Source organism: Trachurus trachurus (assembly GCF_905171665.1).
Source record: "Trachurus trachurus genome assembly, chromosome: 11".
NCBI classification, from domain to species: Eukaryota; Metazoa; Chordata; class Actinopteri; order Carangiformes; family Carangidae; genus Trachurus; species Trachurus trachurus.
This window is the reverse complement of record NC_139904.1, coordinates 30,965,608-30,983,979: the sequence shown is the minus strand read 5'-3', so window position 1 is coordinate 30,983,979 and position 18,372 is coordinate 30,965,608. Positions and strand designations below refer to the sequence as shown.

General features: G+C 48.1%; 1 protein-coding gene across 2 annotated transcripts in view; it reads right to left on the bottom strand.

Annotated features, from left to right (window-relative positions):
- Nucleotides 1-18,372, bottom strand: part of arid1ab (AT-rich interactive domain 1Ab) — a 61,639-nt gene that overhangs the window by 16,089 nt on the left and 27,178 nt on the right. For both annotated transcript variants that reach the window (XM_083982682.1, XM_083982683.1), the window contains exons 3-4: nucleotides 16,324-17,271; nucleotides 14,954-15,058 (exon numbers count right to left, since the gene is read on the bottom strand). In XM_083982682.1, the coding sequence (XP_083838808.1) occupies nucleotides 14,954-15,058; nucleotides 16,324-17,271 (1,053 nt within the window). The remainder of the gene's footprint in view (nucleotides 1-14,953; nucleotides 15,059-16,323; nucleotides 17,272-18,372) is intronic.

The window sequence follows — 18,372 nt, the reverse complement described above, 5'->3', positions numbered from 1 at the left end:
TGAGTATCGCTTAAGTGTCTCATTGGCTGACGACGGCCCAATTAATGCTCAGCGATGTGGCGACAGTACGGAGCCGCGCTGTGTGAGGATGTGAGAGGAGAGGAGAGGAGATGTTACCGCTGTGGAGCCCAGAGCACAGATCAAACAGCATGACATTCCTTGCTTAAACAACCATGGCGGGATCTTTTTTTTTTTTTTTTCCCCAGCAGCAAGCCCCGTCAGCTGACCTGCACCCCCCCCCCACCCCTCTCTCCAGTCTTCTCCAACCGGCACCACCCCGCCTCCTCTCCCATATCACAAGACCGGTCATCTGACGACAGAGTCCTGATGACCGCTCCCGCCCCCCCCTCCACCCGCAACACGGTGCAAAAACAAAAAAGAAAAGAAAGAAAAGAGTTCAGGTCAGAGGTCAGTTCCTGGAGTTGACTCTCAGCGGGAGGTCACCGTGGACGGCTGCACAACACACACACACACACACACACTTGAGTCATGAGATGAGAGAAGAAGCCTGGATCTGTTCTGATGAAAAGCAACCACCTTTTAACAGCGGGCGGGCGGGGGGGGGGCGAGAAAAATTTTACAACGAATTAGCGAAATGAGAGATGGGCTCACGCAGCATGTGTTCAAATCTGCAATCTTCATGTCTACTTTTGTTTTTCTTTGATGAGACCATTCCTGATCGTAGTCTGCGTGGCTTTATTGTCATAACGACAAACAGGCAGAGCTGCTGTTCAGAACCAGAACCAGAACCAGAACCAGAACCAGAACCAGAACCAGAACCAGAACCAGAACCAGCCTCGTCTTAAACTGATGATGGACCGGGGTCAGGACGTCTCAGCTGACCTACTTCCTGAGGTAAAAAACTCTTTTCAGTTCCGTACGAGCACAGTAAATAATCATTGATTATATATTAGTGAGTATTTATCGGCTGTGACCTCGGCACATGCGGATGAATCAATGATTTGTTTCATTTAACGTTTACTGATCGATCAAAGTAGAATTTCATATATCGTCGCACGTCTGTTGCTTTTACCTCTGCAGCTGTAAACTCCATTTCCCATGAGGCAACAGGACAGGAGACGGAGCTGAGGTCACAATAATGACACAACGTGTGAGAAAAGCCCTGCACCCTTTCACCACACTGTGACATCATAATATAGAAACGGAAGACGTCTTCATTCTTCTACAAAGACTTCAAACAGGCTTCAATAATATCTTTTTTTGGGGGAGGGGGGGGGGGGTGATTGGCAAGGATCCTTACATTCTTTATACATATATTATATATTATATTCTTCTGCACATGGTGATGAGCTGACAGACAAATTAATTTCCCTTTGGGGATTAATGAAGTAAATGGTATTTGTATTTGTATTCTTACATTGTGTTTGGTCCAACAGGAGCAGCTGCTCATGTGAACACAGTCAGTTGCACTTGCTAGTGTGACAAGTGTGGCAAAAAGAGGAAACTGACATAATGACAAAATGTCACTATTATGCTCATTGTTTTTTTTGTATTTCTTTTGTACAATAAAAGATCTGGGAGCAGAAGATGTCAGCAGATGGGTTCTGTGGCTTCATTTGTCAGTTCAGGGTCGTTGATGTGGGAGAGAGGCCACGCTGATTCAACCGGCTACACGAGGTGATGGAGTGTTGAGCTAGACGACAGCACTGGAGAAGTGTCTGAACTGACTTCAACTCCTATTGACCAGGAAGCTATTCACACTAATAGGTAACATTTCATAATACGTTACGTACACACTATTAAGCATTAATAAATACTGATTTCTTCATTTATAACACATGAATACTCATTAGTAAGTAGTTTATACAGTTAGTGCTTATCAATGATGAGTACAACATTTCTAACTGTATTTATAAACTACATACTATACTACATACGAGTATCCATGTGTTATAAATGATGAATTCAGTATTTATTAATGCTTAATAGTGTGTATTTATTATAAAGTTACCCACTAATATCTAATGGGAGGCAGTCGTACAATTCAACATTTAAGTTCCAGTGACAGAACTATTCCTCAGAGGGTTTTAATGATGTTAAATCAGATGGTTGATGGTTACTATGACTACAGCGCAGAATAACTCAAACCTACAAAGACTGTATTCAAGATATAGGAAAATCTTCACGTGTGCAGCGCGGAGGGCCAAGTGCTTTAACATTCTGCAAAAACCTGACAGCGGACAGCTCTCATCCCTGGACAGGCTGAAGAAATGTACACACACACACACACACACACTCAGATACACAAGCTCCTACCTACTCCCACTCTGCAGTCATTGATTTTTCCCAGCTCAATACTGCACAGCACCAGCCTGTTCTGCTGACTGCACAAGCCGGACAGCGAGAGGAGAGGAGAGGAGAGGAGAGGAAGGAGGGGGAGGATGAGGAGGAGGAGATGGGAAGGGGTGTGTGTGTGTGTGTGTGTGTGTGTGTGTGAGAGAGAGGCTCTGCTTCTCAACCTGCTCATTATGAGAAGGCAAATGATGAAGGAAAGGACGTGGATGAGGCTTGAGGAGGAGTTGAGGTGACTGACTTATAGAGAGTGTGTATGTGTGTGAGAGGGAGGAAGGGAAGGGGGGGGTTATGAGCTGGGGAGGGAGGCTACAACAGTGAGTTGTTGTATCATGACAAATGTAACAGTTGATAACATGTTAAAAAAAACAAAAAAAACACACTGTTTCCCAGTGGGTGCAGGGAGTGGAAGAAGCAGCCGTGTGGTGGAGAGGAGGAGAGAGCTGCTGCAGCTCTTTCTGTGGAGGCTTCTCTCTATGGCAGCCATTTTGTGTCTTTTTTTTCCCCAGCACTGCCTAACATGGAACTTCAGAGCTGCAGAGATGCACAACCGCCTCCGTCGCGTTTCGGGAAGGAAAAGACAAGATTCGCCGGATGAAAATTGACTTTTTTATTTTTAAATAATAATAATACTAATACGTAAACTGTTCCCGTCGCATGCAGATGAGCACTCTGATGCAATTATTGTTGAGGAAGGTGGAAGATGGCAGACCGGTTCTCAACTCTTTGCACATATTCCCATATCCTCCACTGCTCCTCTCAGAGTGCCTGTGCTGTCTCTGAGTCATCTGCTCTGCTCTGCTCTCCGCCGTCCTAATGTATTCCATTTGCAGATTACTTCACTGAATCAATCAAGCCTGACCAGAGCCATTAGTCTGCCAAGCCAGCCGATTTCTTTTCTTTTTTTTTCTTCTTTTCTTTTTTTTGTAGGTTATGAGAAACAGAGAGAGAGAGGAGGAGGAGGAGGCAGCGTAGCAGCACTGAGATAATGAAACATATCTGGAATGTGTGACCCTGGCCAGTAGTGTAACTAGATCTGGTGGTGGTAAGGAGGGAGACGAGGGGATGGGGGGGGGTGTGTGGGGGGGCAGAGTTCATCCCTCAGTCACACACTCTCCCTGACCCAACTCTTCTCCTGTCATCCTCAGACCTCGGGCCTGGCAGCCTTCCTCCTTTCTCAGGCCTCCAGATGCTCAACACAATATACAGGAGGAGGAGGAGGAGTGGGGGGGGGGGGGAGAAACAGAAAGAAAGAAAGAAAAAGAAAAAGCTTACTCACTCCAGACTTGTGCGCTCGCACATCCTCTGTGGTGAGGTGATAGCTGAAGAGAGAGTAAAAGAAGAAGAAGAAGAGGAGGAGGGGGAGGAGGAGGAGGAGGTTGGGGAGATGGAAGAGAGAGGAGAGGGGAAAAAAAAAAAACTGGCTGCATCTCAAGGGCTGCCATGGTTACTGTGATCCACGTGGTTGACACATTAGAGCCAACACAGTCCCTCCCCCCTGTTGCTGCCATCCCTCTCTCTCCCTCTCTCTCTCTCCCTCTCTCTGAGCCTGGCAGGGTCACGGTGCAGTCAGCTACTACAAAAGAAGAAGCCCGTCATTGTTACAGGAAACGCAGACGCACCAAAGCTGTGCCGACCCCCCCCCCCCCCCCCCCCACCCCCCCCCCCACCCCCACCACACACACACAAACACACAAACACACCCCCACCCCCCTCGCTCCTGCTCCACCGTCGCCGCCGCCGATGCTTTAATTACACAAAGCCCCCAGGCGCTCTCTGCAGCGAGGAGCTGGGAGACACACACACATGTCGCACGAGCAACACACACACACACACACAGCGAGTGGACAAACGCAGAAACAACAGAACCTTGAACTTCTCCCTGCCCCACCCCCCCTCTCGGAGCGGCTGATGTTTATGTTTACATGTTGACGGCGACCTCGGCGAGGAGGCAGCTCCACCGATGATGATGATGATGAGGGTGAAGTGGGCTTCTGAAATCTGAGAGGTGACGGAGAGAGAGGGGGGAGGGGAGGGGAGGGTGGAGTGAGGGGGGGTCATGGGAAAAGTCACCTCATCTTTTTAAAAAGCTCAAGATGAAGAGATATTTTTATTCTCCTGCGTGTTGTGATGGAGCTTTCTCCTCTCAGGTCGCTGTGTGAAGGCTCTGACTCGACTGAGCTGAGCCCAGGAGCCAGGAGCCAGGACCCCCCCCACCCACCCCCACCTCACACACACACAGACGACGGTGGAGCTCAGGCTGAATAAAACTGGGGGCTCTCTGCTCTGTGGAAGCTCCACGCTGCGTGTTTCCCTCCTGTGACCCTGGTGCCGGGCCACGAGTCCACGACACCGACGTCGGCGTTCGATCGACGCCTCGGGCCGCCTCGCCGGACCCTACGCCTAACTCCTAACCCCCCGGATGGGCTCGGAGAGAGGCAGCTCTGGCCCCCAGCAGCAGGTTTGCAGGGCTGAGCTCAACCATAAGGGGGCACTCCCATCCCACTATGAGGGAAGAAGTGGAGAAAGGAGGAGAAGCAGAGCAGAGCAGAGCAGGCCTCTGCCTCATACAGCAGCAGCAGCAGCAGCCATTACAGGCTCCACATGCAGCACAGGCTGAGGAGAAACTCTCCACAGCCAGGACCCCCCTACCCCACCCGCCCCACGCCACGCCGCCTCGGCTAGTGGGAGAATGGGTCTGAAATCAACGCATCAAGAGTTCTGTTGTTACGTTTGTGTAAAAAAATTGAAGGCAAACATCTCAGGTGGACGGTGTGTGACCCCCCTCCTCCCCCCTCCTCCCCCGCTGGGAGCAGATATCTCCTCACCACAGACACAGTGTCTACTACGGTGGCAGACGACGAGCCAGCTCCGGCTCCCAGGAGATCAGCGTCACACCGCTGCTTTATCACCGCCGGCCACGTGGGACACATAATGACTGGGACTGGAAAAGTAGCAGATGAAAAGGTGACCCAGCAGAAAAGAAAAAAAAAAGGAGAAAATTGAAGAGAAAGAGTCTGGTCTTGGTTAAAGGCTTAAAAATACAATTCATCTGATCAATGCTGCTCTGCTTCAGGCTCACTGTCTAAAACATAAATACAGGGTAAAGTATGATGAATATCTATCAATAAGTGGGGAGTTCTTTTTTAAACGCACCACATTTGCCTAATTGAGCCTCTCTGTGGGGGTAACACACACAGAAAAAAAAGAGGGGTGTGTGTGAGGCACACAAACACTGCAGTCTGTGTGTAGCTAGCACAGAGTAGATGCAGGGGAAGGGAGAAGGGGTGAGGGGGGGGTAGGGGGGTCTGATTGCTGTGAATAATGGGGAGATGGTGTGTGCGTGGGGGGGCCCTTTTGTAGAGATCACAATAGTAGCGGGGAGTCCCAGGGCAGCGCACAGATGCCCGAGTGAGGCAGGCAGCTGCCCAGCCCGAGGTGAGGGGTGCTGGGATACAACGGGCCGAAAGGGGGCTGGAGGGGCTTTGGGAGAGGCGAGGAGGAGCAGGAGGAGGGGGTGGGGGGCTCCAGACCCCTACAGCCAGTCTGCCTAGCTTTCCAGAGCAGCAACGCCCCTCCCACTGTCACACCAGCAGCGCGTCTAGAGGGCGCTGCCGGAGCCGCGCCGAGAGAGCAGCACAGGATTTAACTGAGGGAGGGGGGTTGGAAAAATTATATAGAGGTTATTTCATGGAGTGAGAGTTAATTTCATTGTGAGGGTCAGTTTCATCCATCCAGGCTCAGCAGCTTGTTGCAGCGAGAGCAGAGAGAGAGAGAGAGAGAGAGAGAGGGAGAGAGAGCAGAGGACAGACAGTGCTGCAGTCAGCCACAGTCTTTGTGCTGCAAAACTAGCTCAGCCCAGCAGAAATGGAGGCTGAGGGGAGGGGCATGGGAGAGTGTGTGTGCGAGTGTGAGAGAGAGTGTGTGTGTGTGTGAGTGAGCGGAGAGCAAAAGGGAGAGGGAGAGTGCTCTGTGTGTGTGTGTGTGTGTGTGTGTGTGTGTGTGTGTGCGCAAGAGAGAGAGAGAGAGCTCACAAGAGCAAAACAGAGCTGGGTTTTTTTTTCTTTTTTTGCAGGATGAGAAACAATTCACTGAAGCAAATGCAAAATAACACACTTTGTCAGCAGATTGAATTTTCTGAAGTACATTAATTAAAAATCACATAGAGGAAAGAAAAGGGGGTGAGACTGAGAGGGAGCAGGGGAGAGAAACAGACAGGCTGGGAGGAGGGAGGGAGGAAGGGAGGGAGGGAGGGGGGAGTGAGAGCGAACGAGCAAGAGAGAGGCACCCTGGAATCTGAATAAGACATGCTCGCACAGGAAGCAAGGGCCCCAGAATAGCAACAGGAAACTGGCCCCAGACTCTGAATGCTGTCAGTGGCGGAGCTTCGCAAAACAAGGCTGCGCTGCACAGCGTTATGAAAGCTGATTTACTGAGAGAAGAGAGAGAGAGACCGAGGAGGGGGGAGAGGAGGAGGAGGAGGAGGTAGGGAGGGGGAGGGCGCAGGCGAGGGAGAGAGAAAAGCGAGAATTTAAAACAGAAAGAGGAACGAGAGAGAGGCGCAGAGTGGAAAAATATTTTTCTATTACATATACATGTGAACAGAGAGAAAAGAAAGAGGAAAAAATGCAGCAAAAAACAAAACAGAATGTGTAATATAGAAAAAGGCAGGGAGGAGGGGGGGTTGGGCTGGGTAGGAGAGGAAAAAAAAAAGAAAAAAAGGGGGCCGGCCTTGTCAGGCTGATTGCTCCAGAGCTATGTCGCAAAAACAAGCTTAGCTTGCCGCAGGAGCGCAGAGCAGGGCTGGGCTGAGCCGAGCAGGGGACGGGGGGACGGGGAGCAGGAAGGGGGGACTCGGTTGATCAAGACTGGAAGATCCCTCCGTTCCAGATCAGGAGGCTTGGCACATAACATTAAAGGTCATTAAGGGGAGGAGGAGGGGAGTTGGGGGTGGGGGGGGTCTGCTGTTGTGAAGTGGGTGGTCTTTGAGCTTTTGCAAACGCACCGGACTAGTCTGAATTCTTGCGAGGGTGGGGTCGTGACGAGGCCGTGATCTAGTGAGAAATTAGAAGGTGGGAAGACCAGACTAATAGGACCAGACTGGGACTGGATTGGGACCAGATGAGAGCAAAGCCAGGACCAGATGAGGACCAGATTAGGACCCCCATGTGACGATCCATCAAAGCAGAACCACCAACAGATCACAACAACAAAAGCCTACTGATTAAAGAAAGGCCCCTCCACAATAAAAGCCCCTCAAACCGGCTACACATGACTTGTGGTGAAAGCCTGTGAGATCTACGTAGCGTCGTCTCCATTACACCTTTGCTAATAGGAAAATGTGAACCCCTGACACAAATCAAGTCGGCAGAGAAAAGTCCTCGGCTCTTCCCTGAAGATAAAACCCCGCTCCCGATGAAGCCTCTCTTTCAAGGAAGGAGAGAGGAGCGGGAGGACGGAAGGGGAAAGAAAAAACAAACTCGCGCGTCGAGTGCGTGACCAACATGTGACCTTCCTCTCGAGTCTGGAGCACATTCAGACAACATCAGAAAAAAAGAGAGGAGCGCCGCGGCCGGTGGGCGGTCCTGAGTGGGATTAGCACCCACATCGGAGAAAGGGTGTACAAAAGACCTGGGAGAGGGCAAGAGATTTAAAAAAAAAAAAAAAAAAGAGAGAGAGAAGGGGGCAAAGTGGGAGGGAGGGGAGGAGGTTAGCGGTGGTCTGATCACTCTGGTTCCCAGGGGTTGACATGCAGAGGAAGTGTCACTTCCAGGGAGCATGAAAGCCTGACGACGGCTGTGGCTGTGCTTTACTTCCACTGCTGGAGGTGGGGCTCTGTGCCTGGGCCCACTCTCATACCCACAGCAGCATCACCCAACCGTTCAGAACAAACACTGGCTTCAATCAAACTTTCACACTAGGTGGGTTTACATGGAGCCCACTATTACCATTAGAATCGGTTTAGATGTCCAAACCAAATGAAAATGCTCCATGTAAATGGCTCAATCAGAATAAACAAGCCCTCCATGACACTCAGTTCGTTTACATGACACTTGAAAAACGAATTATTGCCTTAATCCGACTATAACTGGACAACTGAAGTGCATGTAAACACCTTAGTCCGACTGAAATCGGAGTTGAGAACTCTGATTAAGACACCCAGATAATGCGATTGGAATTCGATTTTCTCCGTCATGTATACGCCGTAGTCGGACTGAAGCTGGACAATGCATGTGCGCATGCTCCACAACCGTAGAGACGGCACCAAGTGGAGCAGAGAAGACGCCCGAACCCGGCAAAGTAAAGAAAAAACCCAACGCCAGCGCTGATTCAATGCATTTCACACAGCGCCACCAGAGTGTTTTATTAAAAAAAAAAAAAAAAAAAAAGAGAGAGAGAGAGGAAAAAGGAAGCCCGTACCCTATTCTCAGCGTGAATCCGGCCCAGACTGGCGCATCTGGTCAGGAACTGCAATTGAGAATTTATTATTAAGCTACTAAGTTGTTTATATTCAGTTTTTTACGAGGTGACAGAAAAGTCAACAGGACAGGAGGCGTATTAACCTGCTGAAACAACGGGTGACGCCGCATGAGGGGGCGATGGACCCGTCAGTTATTCTGTTTTCTCAGTTGCATGTATATTGAGACAAGGACAAATCGGCCAAAATCGAATTTTGAGCATAGCTCGATTAAGCTCTGCATGTAAACGTACTGACTGTCTGACCTGTTATAAACATTATACAAAAATATATTTCCTGACTTTAAAGGTCCAGTGTGTAAAAAATTGGCAAGGTTTATTGGTTAAATTTGAATGAATATATTTGTTTAAGTGTATAATCGCTATGAAAAAAAATTTGTTTGGTTTTCGTAGCCTTATAATTATTCTTTTATATATACACACAAGGTCTTGCTTTAGAGAGTGTCGCCATCTTGCACTGCCATGTTTGTACGGCAGCCTGAACAGAAAATCCAGCCAGTCAGAGAACACGTTTCAAGAGTTTCACATTCATAAAGCAACGAAGAAGGAGGCGGAAGGAGAGGTAAACAGCAGACATGGTAAAATGGTTTAGATCTTCACCTCAACGCTCCATGCTCGTCTTCTCAGTCGTGGTAAACAAGTTTTTTTGGCCTTGGACTGGACCTATAATAGAGCTAACTGGAGGTTTTGCTCTTGCTACATAGCTGGAGTTAGCATTAGAGAAGCAACGCTCCGATAGTAAGATCGGATGCGGCCCAGATATTGACGTAATAGCTAGATCGGGTATCGAATATATTCAAATATATATCAAATCTATCTGTTTGTGACGTGTATGCTACAGTTTACAATTTTGCACGTGCAGCATGCTGGTAGACAGCAAACACAGAGCAACAATGTTTTATGAAGTAAGGAAAGTAATGTCTAAATCACGCCTGATGACTTCGCTGTCTTCCACTTGGCAAGATGTACAGTTTATTCATTCACCAGTGGTATCGGAACGGTATCGGCCAATACGCTACGCCCAAGTATCGGTATCTGCATTGGGTCTAAAAAAAGCCGGATCGGTGCGCGTGCGTCCCTACTTAGCATCTCGAACCTCTCCCCACCTCCTGATTGCAACCAATTAATTAAATGCTTTTTAAAGGAAAAGTTAACTCAAAATTGAAATGTCACTCATTATCTACCCACCCTCATGTGGACTAAGGGCTGGGAGAAGTTTCAGAGTCCTCTGTGGCTTCTCTGAGTTACAGGGGGTCTCGGCGTAGCAGTGCATGTCCATATGACGGTTACAAATGGATACCAACTGTCTTCGTAACAAAAAGACACACCAAAAAACATCCAAATACCTCCATGCTGCTCGTATGTAATGTCCGTCTTGTATTGAAGCCCCGAAATGCGAAATTGTTCCGAAAAAAGTCTATATTTCAAGCTTGTTTTCGATTACTGACGCCGGCGCAAATCGAGCGAGATTTGCAACCGTTATATGGACATGCACTGCTACGCCGAGACCCCCTGTAACTCAGAGAAGCCACAGAGGACTCTGAAACTTCTCCCAGCCCTTAGTCCACATGAGGGGGAGTAGATGATGAGTGAAATTTGAATTTTGGGTGAACTATTCTTTTAACAAAAATGAAAAATGTCAGTCACCTGTTGAATACACAAGTGTGTAAAAACACCATCCAATCATTTTGAACGCCACAAACAAATTCACTGGGTCGTGATGCGTCTATCAAGCTGCCATCAGCCCCTCCCTCCCCCCTCTGAGTGTACCCAGATAAAATAATACAGAAAAGACGACACCAGAGCCATGATGCTCATGCTAGCCTGCTAGATCCAACAAGACAGTTGCAGCGACGTTATGGCAGAAAATAAATAAAAGAAAGGGGCGTGGACTTTTGAATTGTGTATTTTCAAAATGTAGCTGTTTCCCTATGATGATCTACTCTATATCTACTCCTTTATTCCTAGCTCTTAAGGGCCAATCAGAAACTCGTCTTGTAAACTCAACTATAACAAATCAGCGCCTGCTCCCCCGGCAAGAAACCATATTCAGGAGAGCTTACTTATAGCCCTCGGTGATCCTGGATTTTCCCATGATGCAGCTGCTCATGTGCCTCCTACTAGTTTCACACCTGAAAAACCGTCGGCCTCCAGCTGGAGCCCAGATAGACCTGATGACATCAGTGTATTACCGGCTTCTTTCTTTAGACTTTGTAAAGCTGTGATGCAGTCGGCTGGAGTTCATGAGTGCCCCTTTAAGGTGGTTATTCATTATAGGCTAAGTCAATAATGTGACGCTTCTGACGGAGAGGGGGGGGATACAAAAGTGTCCTCTCTCTCCCTCCTCCTCACTCTCGATTCACTTCCTTTCCTAGAAATGACTGGAGTGTTATTCAATGAAGCCTTATTGAATTGAGAGTTATTAGGTCACAGGAATATTCCGAGACCACAAAGATTAGCGCTCTACAGTTGTGTTACTTTCAATACTACGTTCATTGTTAAGTTGCTGGAGATAGGCATTTACTACGGGCCCACGGTTTCACAAGTGTGAAGACAACAACAGCACTGGGGGAGCTGACATTGTGAGAAACACTCAACAGTTAAACTGTGTGCGAGACGAGTGTGTCCTGGAGCCAGGGTGAAAACAAACCAGGAACAAGTTCGACCTGCTCAGCTAGTTCCACTATCGCTGCCTGGGCTTTTTTTTTTTTCTTTTTCCCGCCCTCCCTCCTCCTCCCTCCTCCTCCTGCAGCTCTTATCCACGGGCCCTTTTCTCAAGCTGACTGTTGCTTTCCTACCTGCGCCTTCCAGCGGGCGCCGAGCCTCCTCTACTCCTTTTATTCCCACCTCAACGGCAGCCTCAGCAGACGCTGGGGTTTGTAGCACCTGGCTCCAACAGACCCATCTGTACTGTGGATGAGGGGGATGTCTGGCTGGCTCCCTGCAAATGAAACTAAAGTAGCTAAACGGTGCTTACCCCTCAGCTGCTGTTGGCTCTCAATTCAAACATGTTCTGAGGCAGATTAAAACTAATCACTGCAGGTTCCTTGCAAAAATGCACAATACATTTTCTATCAACTTAAACCTGCAGATCTGTAACTATTTAATTTGAAAATGTCCTTTTTTTTTGCTCAAAAAGTGAGTTCATTTAACTTTTCTTCAACTAGTTAAGAACCAAAGAGATGAGTAACTGCATCTGTTGTGTTTATCAAATCACTAATGAATAGGACATGAAAAATAATTCCTGAGATTTTAGACAATAAGACTATTTATCTACTTGCTAATGGAATAGTTTGGGTGTTGAAAGTTGAAGTTGGTGCACAGCCTTGATTAGCATTTTTTGTTCAGCTCACCAACAGCCAATACAATTGTCTAATTTCAGGACTAATATAATTCATTTTTAAAACCCTGCTGAGTTATATCACTTTTTTATGCAATATCTTTTTTTCCCCTGTCCAACAAAAACAAACCTTTCAAATACTTTGATGTTTAACTCTATTCTTAAACCAAACAGCAACACTATCACACTGTCTAACCAAGTGGTCTTTATTTCCCTCTTTTGTGTCTAAGAAAAGGGAAACAAGACTGAAGTGTAATGTAACACACATTTATGCACCGCTGGAGACTTACAAATCCCATATAGACTCAGACCATCACTTGCAAATAGGATGCCATATTTGGCTAAGGAAATAGCCGCATGTAGCTTCCCCACTTCTGATACTGGAAAAGTGTGACGAGGCATGCAGGAACCGTGACGCTAGAATGGATGCAGGTTATGAAATAAATGTATAAATACATTTAGAAAAAGCTTTTCCTCTTGTATGCTCCTTGTGACGCATGTGTGGATACTATATTTGTTTATTCTAAGTCTGTATTTGTTATCTTGTCTCAGTCTCAGTAGCTTCACATATCATTTGTGTATTTGGGGGTAAGAACCTCTGACACTTCTGACTCAGAACAGTAGTAGAAATGTTTCCTGCTCTCTTCTGAGTTTGTGCCGGGTAAATCAGGATTTAAAAAAAAATACAACAGCTTCATATCCAGGCAAAACAAATACAAATGTCACATCTACTCATCACACCTGTAACAGTCCACTCAGCTGTTTTGACTCCGGCTGCCAGGGTTATTACTGCCTGTTAGCATGGGCTAATCTGTACACACAGAGTTGTACGCTCTCCACAGAGATGCTGGGGGGAAAGAGGAGGAGGAGGAGGAGGAGGAGGAGGAGGAGGAGGGGAAGAGAGAATGGAGGGGGGAATCAGTTCATCGCCACCTCTGCCAGATTAATGGCTTTCGCAGCCAATCACACGGCAGCGATAGGGAATCCCCGAGAAGTTGGAGGAGAGAGGGAAAAAAAAAAGAAATAAATAAAAATAGCCCTGGCCCCGGCCCGCTCGGCCAATGGCTGAGCCCACTGAGGGTTGTATAAATAAATAAGAGAAATAAATAAAAGAGGAGGGAAACACATCCTGAGGGCATCCCCTACTGGCATAGACAGCACTCATCCCCCCCCCCCCCCCCCCCCCCCCCCCCTCTCCTCCCTCCCTTCCTCTCAGCATCTCCCACTCCAACCAATCACTCACACTATTTGAAGTTATTTGCTTGCTCTCCCTCAATCCTGCGCCCCCCCCCCCCCCCCCCCCAACCCTCATCACCCCCCCCCCCCCCCACTCCTCTCCCCATCGCCGCCGACTCCACTCTCTCACTTTCATTCTCTCTCATTAATGATCTCATTTCTCACTCTCCTTCCCTGAGGCCCAGAATGAGGTTAGCTCTGCAGTCTGACCTATAAACACTGCCATGGAAACTGCAACGTGTAACAGCGAGACACCTCTTTAACAGGGAGGATGGGGGGGTGGGGGGTTGGGGGGGAGAGGGGTTCTCTCACCTTTATCTTAGCCAGAGGGCTATCAGATGCCAGATTTACTTCACTTTCAACAACCTTTTCCCTGGCAGAGGTTTTTTTTTTTACAAGTCAGTAGAAACCTGCACTGCTTGCATATTGTACTCCGTGGCATCAGCTTGTGTACCGTGTCCATGTTGAAGTCAGAGGGTCTAAATTAGAACCATGACGGAGAGGATGCAGTCACCTCTCCCTGTAATATTTACATGACTTCAGCCACAACCTTAGTTATTATTACTGTGTCATTCAATTTTGAGAAACCGGTCAAATATTATCACTAAAATGAAAAATGTCAGACTGGTGTGTGTGAGTGAATGAGTCTCTCTGACTGTCAGTGATTATGCAAGCACGTAAACAAAACAAATGCACTGGTGACTGAAGTCCAAGTGTTGCCTATTGATCCTACTCTAGTAAAACAAGACGTATGCACAGCAGTTGAAGCTGTGAGGAAGCAGGAATCATTACAATGGAGTGGACACATGGACGAAGCTGAAACCAAGTGTCCGGTTGTGGATCGAGGGCACATGAATCTGAACATTTAGCTCCTATTTTTCCAACACTAGAGAACGAACGACGTTGTTTGCTTCATTAATGTTTTCAAAGTGAGTTTTCTGTCAGACTAGCTGGATCTGGAGCTGGTTCTGTGGACAGGTGTGCGTTCACGCCTCCTCCTCCGGTGGAGTTGAATTTAGAGTGGCGTGAGTCACCAGTGACTCAGGTTACTTTCACACCGACCGTTTTAGTCTGAATCAAACGAGCGGCTTTGTCTGAACATTCACCGCATTCGACCGATTTGTCGAACCTGGGTGCAGATGACGAAGGCGCGCGTGGCGGCGAGATCTGTTCTGACCACAGCTACCGACCGCGTTCGAAGAAACGTACGGCTGCACGAGCGAGCCTATCATCTACTGTTCAGTGCAGCTGTCAATATTTGGACTATTATGAGTCCAAGTCCAAGTTAAACCCCCCTATTCGCTTTCAATGAGATGTCATTAGCCGTGTCTTTGAAAAGCGTCGCTAATTCCTGCTGGTTCTGGCCACGGCTGCACAGAGAGCCATCCCACAATACTGGACTGACTCCGGTCATTAGATTAGAAAGCAGGCAGACATCTCTTGCTTGTAAATGTGTCTGCTTTAGTCGGTACTTTTGGCCGTTGCGCGAGGAGCATAAAGTATATATTATTAGGTGGATCCATGCAGGTGGCCGGTTCCTGTGGTTAAAAGCCTGGTACAATAAATGCAAGATGACTGGGGGCTCACCGGCAGACTGGAGGGCCGGGCCTGCATGCTGTCCTCTTGACTGCTCTTGGGCTGGTTGGAGGGAGGGGCGCTGGACTGGGAGCTGAAGGAGTCCTGGGAGAGTTCCTGATCACAGGGACAAGGACAGACCAGACCATCATTTTCCGTCTGAGCGCCTTGTTACGGATTATTGGCATGTGCTGCAAATCAACCGCTGACACACTGATACAAATAACTGATCTCCGCTGGGCTGAATAAATGTAAATACATTTACGTAATTTATGTGACAAAAAAAAGAAAGGAAAGAAAGGGCGGCAAGCAGTGAGGAACTGTGATGTGAATATCTACGCTGTGGCGTCTCTCTCAGCGCAGGAGAGAGCTACCCAGGAATGTTCCACTGCCAGGTATTATAGGAGTAGTAACATTCTCTGTTTTAAATCATCATAATTTAGTTATGCATTTAAAAGACAGGAGCCTCCTTCATTAAGTAATTAACTAAGTGACATCAAACCAGCTGCATCGACAGTACGGCTGCGGTTATTTTAATTATCGATTAATCTGTTGATTATTCAAACGATTACTCGATTAGTTGTTTGGTCAATAAAATGTTAAAGGGATAGTTCAACATTTTGGTAAATTGGCCCATTGCCTCCTATTGCTATAGGAGTAGGTTCGTAACCTTTAATTGTCAGTGCAAGCTATTTTTAGAACGGCGGAGCAGAGCCGTGAGCTGCTCAGAGCTACGCTACGGAGGCTAATGGGATATTTTGGTTTCCCTCAACAAACTCATCAAATACACAATCCAACAACTCCAAAACACTCTGGTGGACAAGTTGTGACCTGCACATTCACCACACTATGAGATAATAACAGAATGTTACCAGACTAAGTTGTTTTTGATGCAAATGCAGAGACTGCTTGCCAAAAAAATGCCCCCGACGGTAACGCACATCAGCGGTTTTGCATGAATTTACCTCGAAAACAACTCTGTTTCGTAACGCTCCGTTATTACCTCATAGCGTGGTGAATGTGCAGGCCACAACTTGCCAATTTGCCAAAATGTTGAACTATCCCTTTAAAAAATGTTGAAAAATGTCAATCAGTGTTTCCCAAATCACAAGATGACTTCTTCAAATGTCTTGTTTTGTCCACAAACCAACAGATACTCGTAAAGGAACAAAGAAATCAGAAATATTCAGAAATCTGGACTTTTTTTTGTAAAAAAAAAACTACCCAAACCGATTATTCGTTTATCAAAATAGTTGATGATTAATTTAATCGGTTATTGTGCGATTAATCGATTAATTGTTGCAGCTCTAATGAACAGTGTGTGGCAGGTGGAAAGGTATGTATGTATGTCCGACACTATAGAGGTGTGGTGGTGGTGTTACCTGTGGAGGGGGTGGGAACCTTTGATATGGTGACTGTTGCTGCTGTTGTTGCTGTTGTTGTTGTTGTTGTTGTTGCTGCTGCTGCTGCTGTTGTTGCTGCTGCTGTTGTTGCTGTTGTTGTTGTTGTTGTTGTTGCTGCTGCTGTTGTTGCTGCTGCTGCTGTGGGGGCGTCTGAGAATAAGGTGAGGGCTGCCCCTGCTGCCCATGAGCTGCAGGCTGCTGGGCCTGGGGGGGCGGACCTCCTGGCTGCTGCTGCTGTTGCAGTGGTGGTGGTTGTTGTTGTGGTTGTGGTTGTGGCTGTTGTTGTTGTTGTTGTGGTTGTGGTTGTGGTTGTGGGGGCCCTTGCTGCTGCTGCTGCTGCTGTGAGGGCTGCTGCGGTGGCGGCTGCCCCGGTCCAGTGGGCTGGGGGTAGCCGGCCTGGCCCTGAGGGCCCTGCTGACTTTGTGGACCAGGACCCTGCGGCTGTGGCTGCGTCTGCTGCTGCTGCTGCTGCGGCGGCTGTTGTTGTTGTGGTTGTTGTTGTTGTGGCTGTGGCTGCTGCTGCTGCTGCGGAGGGACGTACGGCGGCTGTCCTGGCTGGGCCTGCGAGGGCTGGCTGTAGGGAGGCTGACCCGGAGGGGGCCCGTGGGGGCCGTGGGGACCTTGCGGACCTTGGGATTGTTGGTAGGGGGCTCCTGGCTGCCCGTGCTGTCCGGGAGGCTGCGAAGGGTGGCCCTGCTGGGGGTAGGGGGCTCCGGAGGCGCTCTGTGGGTACGGCGACTGCTGCTGCTGCTGCTGTGGCGGCTGCTGCTGCTGTGGCTGTGGCTGCGGCTGCTGCGGCTGCGGCTGCGGCTGCTGCTGCTGCTGCTGCTGCTGCTGGCCGGGATGAGGCGGGGGGCCGTGCTGACCGTAGTAGGCCTGGCTCTGCTGGCCGTAGCCGCCCGGACCCTGCTGTCCGTATGACGACATCTAGAAAACGGATCAAGGAGAGAGTCAGGGACAACGGATACAGGAGTAAATACCAGCGCCTCCTTCTGCTGAGCTGTGATTTCACTACAGGTTTACTACGCTGAGCCCCTCAGTGGAATATCAATCACTACCTGAAGACAGCATGTGCTCTGACAGGATTCTTTCTAAAGCTGTAAAAAGAAAAATATAAAAATAACTCAATATCCAAAGTAACCTCTTTGATTTCCCCCCTCTATTCATTCTCGGTGGCGTAATCACAGCATCTCTTCATCTTACTCACAGATTAAAAAAAGGGAGAAGACAACTGTTCTCTGTGTGTGTAAGAGAGAGGAGCGCGTTCCTCGATATAAACTGATCAGTCAAAGCGCTGAAGAAAAGCCTATCTAAGTGTTGGAATTCAGCCGTGTATCGTTTTAAATTACAGGCATGAAAATAAATAAAAAAATTGAGTTTTGACTTCATCTCCTTGAACTCCAATATGAGGCTTTTCATATTCCAGGCCGATCCCGCGCGCTCCGAAAGCCTTTCAATACGCCGTTTTCGTTTCATTACCCTGAAGAAGCGCGGAAAAAGGAGAAAGCACTGACCTTGTGAGGAAACATAGTAATAAAAAAAAAAAAGGAGAGAAAAAAAAAGCCACGTGTTGTTTTGGGAGGGTGCTCAGCTACTCGGGAATTCAAAAGAAAATACAAGATAGTGAAGAATTGCCCACACATTTAAAACAACATGAAGTGGCTGTATTGTATCTGTCCGACAAAGGGAGGGAAGCCGTTTTCTTCTCTGTAGGGCACTTATCGAGTTCACGGTCAGACACCAGGCAAGCCAGTATGAGATAATCACATCACACAATGGGCACAAGACCACAGACAGCGGACGCAGAAGAAAAGGCTTCACTCTACGGGATTCCCTGCATGCATTTCTATGTTAAGACGGACTGCCTGGCTGAGAGAGTTCAAGAAGGGGCTTATTCCTAGCGACGAGTAAGTAGCTACGGCAAACTGGATGTTTGCCGTTTTCAATTGGACAACGCTGTCAGAGTGGGCTGCCCACTGCGCCGGGAGACGGGACTCGAATTTCCCTCAACTTTTTTTTTGCTTTTCG